This window comes from Macrotis lagotis, chromosome 8 (genome assembly GCF_037893015.1).
Source record: "Macrotis lagotis isolate mMagLag1 chromosome 8, bilby.v1.9.chrom.fasta, whole genome shotgun sequence".
NCBI classification, from domain to species: domain Eukaryota; kingdom Metazoa; phylum Chordata; class Mammalia; order Peramelemorphia; family Peramelidae; genus Macrotis; species Macrotis lagotis.
Window position 1 is genome coordinate 103,837,804 of NC_133665.1, and position 8,725 is coordinate 103,846,528.

At 46.9% G+C, this 8,725-nt stretch overlaps 1 protein-coding gene across 1 annotated transcript in view; it reads right to left on the reverse strand.

Annotated features, from left to right (window-relative positions):
• Positions 1-5,320, reverse strand: part of VIPR1 (vasoactive intestinal peptide receptor 1) — a 92,483-nt gene extending 87,163 nt beyond the window's left edge. The window contains exon 1 of the mRNA XM_074197864.1: positions 5,235-5,320. Within this exon, the coding sequence (XP_074053965.1) occupies positions 5,235-5,285 (51 nt within the window). The 5' untranslated portion in view covers positions 5,286-5,320. The remainder of the gene's footprint in view (positions 1-5,234) is intronic.
• Between the last annotated feature and the right edge of the window lie 3,405 nt (positions 5,321-8,725).

Below are 8,725 nucleotides of genomic sequence, written 5' to 3' on the forward strand. Positions count from 1 at the left end.
CTAACTGATTCTCTTGACTCCAGTTCCATCAACACACAGTGCCCAAGGACTCAATCCCTAGCTGTGACACTTGCTCCTTGGCTCAAAAGGTTTTCCATGGCTCCCAACAGTCAGTTGAATAAAATATAAAACTCCTGATCCTGGCATTCAAGGCCCTCAATACTCAGGCTTCAATCTATCATTCATTTTTATCTCAAACTACTATCCTTTCTGGACTCTGTTCCAGTCAAACCAGGCTGCTTTCCACTGGCTTTCCCCTAATCTCAAACCTTTGTTCACTCTTCCTTATGCTTAGAATGGATTCTTTCCCTCCATTGCCCTATTGAACTCAGAATTAGGGGTAGAGTTAACCCTAATCCTCCCCCTAATTCCACCTTCTCTAGGTGCTCAAGTCTCTCCCTTTCTTGAAAGTGGAAATCAGTAGCCACCTCCTCCAAGAAACCCTCCTTGATCCCACTCCCAAACTAAAAGTCATCTTTTTCTTATATTTCTCAAATTTGCTTTCCTGGACCTCTCTTCTGCACTTATTGTTTCTTTTTACTCTTCCTTGCATCTGTTATTTATATACATGATTCCTCTGAACCCTGATCCCTCTAGTAAAGCATAAATTTCTTAGAATAGATTCTGCGGTATCCTCTGGAATGAACACAGAGCTTTATATGTTATAAGATTTAATAAATATTTGTTGAATTGAATTCTTCTATTTGCCTCTCAACTTAAATACATGAATGTGTTAGAGAACTATCAGTAGATGCTTTTTAATCTGATTGAGGGCTCTTCATCCTTTATTAGGTAAAAACAGAACAGATTTGGGAAGATACAGGGTGGAAAGAGTTAATGGAAAAATTAGAGGTTGTCTAACCTTGTGCATTTTAGCAAGACTTTCTCTCTCTCTCTCTCTTTCTCTCTCTCTCTCTCTCTCTCTCTCTATATATATATATATATGCGTTGGTTATTTTCTTCTTCTTTTCTCCTTCTTCCTTCCCTGTTCTCAAACTTTCCCCTTCCTTACTAAGGTCATGAGGCTGTAAATAGAGTCGGCAAGGCCAGCCCTTGTTCCCAAATCGAACTTTGCATCTGGCACTTTATGACTTTGCTGATTGGCACCTGAAAGACTCTGGCAGAGGACAAGTCTTTGCCTTGTAAGGGTTGGGCTGAGGGAGATGGAACAGAGAAGGAAATGTCCATTTCTACCCCCTACTGTCCTTCCTGGACCTAAAAGAAAACCTAGGAGTCATCTAGTCCCCAGGTCAGCTCCTATGCCCTCTCAAAATGAGCCACTTCAAGTTTTCCCTGAGACAGCTGTATGCCTATAAAAGGAAAAGGTTAAGCCAAGTAGTCTCCTAGATCCCTCCTAGCTCTGATATGCAATAAATGTGGGGCAAAGAAAGAAAAGTTGAAATGATTCTTGGGGAAAGATCTCTGGAATAGGTGGGACTTGAGGGGTTGGGAAGAATAGGAGAGCTAGAAAGCAAGAAGAAAGGCATTCCAGGAAAGGAAAAAAAATGGAACTAAGAAGGTTAGAACTTAGCAGTAAGATGATTAACCTCTCCCTCCAATGACCTCCCCATCCACACCCTCAAATTCTATAGATGGGGAAACAGAAGCCCAGATGGGAAGGGACCCCGACTCAGAACACCAAAATGGAAGAATTTAGACCTAGAAAGTACTTCAGAGGACATTTAGCCCAGCACTCAACTTTTCTAGATGAGGAAACCCAGACTGATCTTCCCAAGTTCAAATTTAGCTAATCATACAACTATGTGATCCTGGACAACTCACTTCGCTCTGCCTCAGCTTTGTCATCTTTAAAATGAGCTAGAGAAGGAAATGGCAAACCATGGCCACCCAGGGATTTCAACTTAGACTCTTTGTCTTCAAAACCAATATGCCTTCCACTGTGGTAGGCTACTTCTCTAATTCACAATGTGCTTGAAAATAGAGAGTGAAACCACTCTTAGGAACCAAATTGTTCCTTCTGTTATTGGAGAGGAGTCTTAGCTCCTCCTTAGAGGATAAAGGAGGGTAGCTGGGCTAAACCTGAGAAAGCCTGCCCCACCGCCAAAAACTCTCTTAGAGCTACTAGGTTTTCATTCAGAGTGAGCAAGTCTTATCCTTGAGTCTTGTGGGGTTTGAGGTCAGGGAGAGCAATCTGGAGATTCACCAGAATCTTGGGGATGGTGGACCTCTACCCACCTTGCTTAGCCACTTGCTAGTATATTTTTGCCATTGGCTATAGTCAGCTCTGGGGATCAAATTGTTCGGGAGACAAAGGGAACATAACTTCAATTATCCAGCAGTCTCCAGAAAAACCAAAACAAAGAATGACAATCCTTACTCAAAGGAATTAGGAAGACACTGAAAACAGATTTAACTCAGATTGTTCTAGATAACTCCATGCACCTGGAGGTTTCAACCTTCTTTGATCTTTCCCAAAAATTCTTGATGGGGAAGGGAGAGCCTTGAGTGTAGGAGTCTGCAGTAGAGAGTGAAGTTGGAGAACCCGGATTCTGAGCCTACATCTTAGCACTTGTCTAAACCAGAGCAAGGGGTTTTTTGGTGTTTTTTTTTTTTTTTTTGGTCCTCCCTTTAGTTTTTAAAGGGGAGAGATTAGACTTGCTGAACTCTCAAGGCTCTTCTAGGCATCTATTCTATAAACAAGGTACAAACTGGATTGTCAACCCTCACCACAATAAAATTAAGAAGCTACCCAGAGGGTTCCTGTTCATGAACCACAGTCCTTTACAAAACTGTCCACCCTCAGTCATTCAGAACATACACAAACACACCATGACCCCGCCTTCCATGCATTGCCAACCCTACAGGATCAGGGCCAATTGAAATCACCCTCCAAGAGGCACTGGCTCCACCTGGAAAGTCGCCAACTCAGTGAAAGAGGAAAAAAACCACAAGCCCATGAGAACAGGGATGTTTGCTTTTTTCAATTGCTGGCCAGACTTTCCTACATCTACGTATTCCACCTTGGATTTAGAGTGAGAAGATCTGGGTTCAAATTTCACCTCTACCATTTACACCCTATGTAACACTAGGTGAGTCACTTATGTCCTTCTCTGAGCCTCAGTGTCTTCATTTGTAAAATGATGTAAAACTTGGGGTCTGTGAACATGTTTTTAATATTTTGAAATCTCTATTTTGACACAATTGGTTTCCTTGTAATATTCTGTGATTTATTTTATGTATATTAACAATTATTCTGAGAAGAGGTTCACAGGCATTACCAGAGTACCAAAAGGAACCATGACACACACAAAAAAATGTGAGAAGTCCCTGGTTTAGATGGTTCCAAATTCCTAGGAGAGCACTTGTTTTGTAGGGTTTTTGTAAAGATCCAATGAGATAATAATTGTAAAGCATCTAGCACAGTGCTTGGCAGAATACATGCCCTAGAAATGCTTCTTCCCTTTTCCTTCACCCCTTCCTTTCCCCTATGGCACAGGGCATACCTGCCGCTGTGATAGATTGCCAATAGACTCTATTCCTTGTGCCTTTCAGAAGGGTCCAGATCTCTCCAGATACTCCAGAACTTCTCTCTGACTGCCTTCCTTTTTGACGCCACCAGTCACCCCTCCCTTCCCAAATGTCTACCCCATCCCATTCCTTGCAACCTGACTGAGTTGAGGGATCCATCAGATACCTTCCTCCAGATCATGGTAATGTCCTCATCACCTTTATCAGCGCCCAAAACATCATCTTCACAAGAACACTATACAAGGTTTTTCTAAAGATCAGAAAGTGAAATTTCAAAAGGGAGGTGGGGGAGCACCAGGGGCACCTAGCTAGCAATGATTGAATCTAGAACTTGAATCTGTGCTTCCAACTCCAAGTTCAGTGTGTTCTTTCTCCCATCCCATTGGATGCTTTTATTTTATAGCTAGGGAAACTAAGGCACACAATGCCTGAAGTCACCAAGGTACAGTAGCAGAACTAGAATCACACCCACATCCCCTGACTCTTAATTTCTTTTCCACACAACAAGCTGTGCTTCTTGAAGAGAAAGGAGGTACAGAGAGGAAGAGAATCTACCATCCATCTCTTTGCTCTGGAAGTCATCCCTTTTCACTTTCCCCTACCACCTGCAGGGAATATAGGGATGCTTTTGGAGGGGAGGAGAGTTGACGGAAGGAATAACAGCATCTTCAGACATGATTTAGTTTTTCCATAGGGACTAGAGGGCTCTCTCTGCCTGGTCCTCAACTCACTCCATTATATAATGAGCTAAAAGGGAGTTGGTGGAGGAAGGGAAAAGTCAGTAAAACCTCTCCTCAACGACAACAACAGCAACAATAATAATAATAATAATGACGATGATGATGATGTTTGTCCTTCATTTTCAAAGAAGACCTCAACATCAACATGACAAGCACATGATTTGGATCTGACTTGAGAGGATGTTGTGTTAAGTCACCAGCCTCACTTTCTCTTCCAGAGCCATCTGGGTCCAGTGGCCAGATATGAACCAAGACGACTGGGGATGGAAGTGAGGCAATCAGGGTTAAGTGACTTAACCAAGGTCACACAGCTAGTAAGCGAACATTGAACTAAGAAGCTCTAGGAAGAATACTGGCTTTGAAGTTATGAATAGGCTTTAAATACTGGCTCATTTAGTCTGGAATTTCGGGTCTCAGTTTCTCCTCAGGAAACCATCTCTAAAGGTCCCTTCCAAGCTCTAAGTCTGTGGTTGGAAGTGATGGCAGAACATGGACGATCTGTAAAGGCTGGACCCTCACTTGGTCGAAGTAGGCTTGAGGAGATGCTCTAGCTAGAGTGAGAGCCACGAAATCCCCTGGGGGTGGGAGGGACGGTGAGAAGGCACCTTGAGCCCGGGCTGGGATCTCCGGCTCCGGCATCTACTTGCCGCATCCCCCCACCCGAGGGGCAGTAGCTCCTCAGCAGCGCGTCCTTAAGCGAAGAAGGGATGAGGAGGGGAGACCGGGGTGACTAGATGGAGGGGCCAGGGGGGAGCCGGGGAGATGACAGAGGGGCCAGGGGGCATCTGGAAGCTTTGGGGGTCGGGGGCGGGAAGTGGTAAGTAGATAGAAGCTCCAAGGAAGAGGGGTGGCAGATGATGGGGAACAAGGGGGAGACCTAAGGGAGGAGCGGCAGACACAGGGAAGGAGGGGGTGCAAGGGGGCAGCCGGGCCAGAGCCGGGGGGCGGCAGCCCCAGGGAAGGGGTCGGGGAGGAGGGTGAGCGCCGCGGGTGGCCGCCACTTACCCCGGGACCGAGGAGCGCCCAGACCCACAGGCACTTGAGGGTGGCCTCCATGGGGCCGGGAGTCGGCCCGAGCCGGGAGCGGACGGAGCGGGGAGCCGCCTCGTGCCCGAAGGCTCTGCCCGCGAGCTCGCACTGAGCCCGGCCCCGCGCCGCCGCCGCCGCTTTAAGGCTTCTCCGGCTCGCTGCCCCCGCCTCGGGCTCGCCGGGGTGGGAGGACCCACCTGGGGGCTCGCCTGACGAACAGCGCGAGCCGCCAATGGCACGTCGGAGTCGCGGGGCCCCAGCCAATGGCCGGAAGCGGGCGGGGCCTCCCTGGGCAGGCTCTCTACGTGGGCGGGGCTGCTGCTCCCAGACCGGGACCGGGACTCCGGGATGCGGACGCGGGAGATGGGGAGCGCCTCGCCCCCCAAAGCCGAGCCGGGTCCCCTCCCAAGACCCGCCCCAGGCCCCCGTGCGCCTGCCCCACAGCCCCCCTCGGCCCCTGCGAGGGATCTCAGACCCTCCCCTGAGCGAAAGCTCCCCAAGGAGCCCAGGTTGGACCCAGCTCTGGCTCCGGCCCCGGGGCCCCTCGTGGGGCCCTGCGCTGCCGCCCCCCGAGACTGCCGCGGCACCTGCTGGGGGGCGCCCTTTAAGAGGAGACTTAACCCGGCTTAGATGGGAGGCTGAGAGGCAAAGTGGGGGGCAGAGGGGGGAAGATGTCCAAAAACCGAAGAGGATAGTGGCCCCCCCCCATCACTGAAGGGCTTCGGGGGGCCGAGTGACTGGTTGAGAAAAGAGCTCAAGGACCGGCTGGAACAGACCAGCTCTGATCCCTAGTCTGTCTCTGTAGCTGGTCTCTCTCTCTCTCTCTCTCTCTCTCTCTCTCTCTGTGTCTCTGTGTCTCTCTGTCTCTCTCTGTGTCTGTCTCTCTCCTCCTCCTCTCTCTGTCTCTGTCTCTGTCTCTCTCTCTTTCTCTTTCTCTCTGTATCTCTGTGTCTCTCTCTGTCTCTCTTCCTCTCTCCTCTTGCTCTCTGTCTCTATCTCTCTCTGTCTCTCTCTCTGTGTCTCTGTCTGTCTCTTTCTCTCTATCTCTCTGTCTCTCTCTGTCTCTCTGTGTCTCTGTCTGTCTCTTTCTCTCTATCTCTCTGTCTCTCTCTGTCTCTCTGTGTCTCTGTCTGTCTCTTTCTCTCTATCTCTCTGTCTCTCTCTGTCTCTCTCTCTCTCTCTCTCTCTCTCTCTGCAGTAAATGGAGCACTGGACCTAGGGTCAGAAAGACTCCTCTTCCTCAGTTCAAATCTGGCTTCAGATACTTCCTAACTGTATGACCCTAGGTAAGTCACTTAACCCCATTTGCCCCAGTTTTCTCATCTGTAAAATGAGCTGGAGAAGAACTGGCAAACTTTTCCAGTACCTTTGCTAAGAAAACCCCAGATGGGATCACCAAGAATTGAATAGGACTGAACAGCTGCCCCTCCCTTCAGCTTTCTTTTAAGGGTCTGCTTTCTCCATTAGAATATAAACTCTCTGAGAGTAGGAACTGTCTTTTTACTGGTATTGTATTCCCAATGTTTAACACGGGGCCTGGAATATTGTTTAATGCTTAATAAGTGTTAATTGGTTGACCAACTGGAACAAACAGACCCTTTGGTTCCTCTTCTTTAAAACCTGCTGAAATTTGGCCACAGATTCTGTCCCACCAGCCCAGCCATGGTATCCCCTCAACTTGATGAGCCTCAACATAACCACCAGGCAACATAGGCCATACCTCACTTTATTCCTATGAACAGCCAGGAGGGATCAACATAGCAAATGCACAGATGAGAGATGGCAAAAGATAGGATTTCTTTAACCAAGAATCTTGAGTCTTTACCAGCAAAAGGAAAAAGGAGACTTGATTAGAAGACTGTATTCTGATAAAGCTTTGGCTACGGCTGCCTCTGATCAGATTGAATGAAATGCCTTTTGCTCACTGCAGCCCTGGGGAGCCCCCAGTAATTTTATTGGCCACATTAAGAGATAGATTGGTAAGGGACTGTAGCCAGGAGAGACTGGCTGGGAAGGACAACAAACTGGACCCAAACAGAGAACAGACTGTCAGGAGCTGCCAGGGACAATAGAGAACACCAGGTCCAAACCCCTGTGTTTTCCAGAGAAGGACATTGAGGTCCAGAGAGGGGACAGGGCTGGTCCCAAGGTCACCACCCAGTAAGTCAATGGCCCAGATCTGCTGCCAGTCAGACTGGAGCTCCTCTGTTCATCTTCATCGTTACAGCTTGTGTTTATGTGGCACTTTTACATTTTTGAAGTGGTTCATCCATATTATCTTTATTTTACAGATGAAAAAACCTGGAGGATCAGAAGTTAAGTGGCTTGTCCAGCATTCCCGAGAGTCTCTGGCAGAATTCAAACACAGATCTTTCTGGCTCCAAGTCTCTGACTATCATTACCCAGGACTGCCTCACCCATTGATTTAGGAATCAGAAAAGCTGAAATCAAATCCTAAATCTAACACTTACTATGAGGTCACTTCCCTTCTCTGTCAAATGTGGATATCTTTGATGGATCTATGATCTCATATGTGTGGGACACTCCTGCAGGGTGATGACTTAGGAGATAAGTCCTAGGGTGTTACCTAAGGCATAAAATGATCTGTTCAGAGATATAAATTGATAGTGTGGTTAAGAGGTGGTATTTGAAAATAGGTTTTCCTGACTCACCAGCTAAGTGGTTACCTTCACACGTCAATCACTTGAAAGTATTAAGGACTCATAAGAGTCTTTCCTCCTTATATGTGCAAGAGGATTTTTACTTTAAAGGCTGCTGTTCAGTTGTGTCTGACTCTTTGTGAACCCATGGACCATTCTATCTATGGAGTTTTCTTGTTAAAGGCAAACTGAAGTGGTTTGTCATTTCCTCCTCCAGTGGATTAAGGCAAACAGAAGTTAGGTGACTTGCCCAGAGTCACATAGCTAGTGACTTTCTAAGGTTGGATTTAAACTAAGGTCTTCCTGCCTCCCTGCAGACCCAGTGCTCCATCCACTGAACCATTCACCTTTTTCTTTGAAGGTAGTTGTTATTCAGTCATGTCTGACTCTTCATGACCCCATTTGGGTTTTCTTAGCAAAGATACTGGAGTAATTTGCCATTTTATTTTCCAGTTCATTTAACAGATGAGGAAACTGAGGTTTGCTAGTAAATGTCTGAAGCTGGATTTGAACTCAGATTTTTCTAACTCTGGACTTGCGGCTCCTTTGTATCCCCTAGCTGTCATCTTTAAAGATGCAAACTCTTTAATAAAAGGACTGACTCCTAGGACTTCATCATTAGGCCAACAGGAGACAATGATTCAGATCCTCTCCAATCCCTTGAAATCATACCTTGCATGTGGTAGCTGTTTTTTTTTTTATCTCTGCCCAGAGCTGACCCTAAGATAGACAAAGCTATTTCCCTATTATCTTACTCAGACTCAAAGCATCTGCCTTCAAATCCTAACTCTGCCTTTTACTAACTGT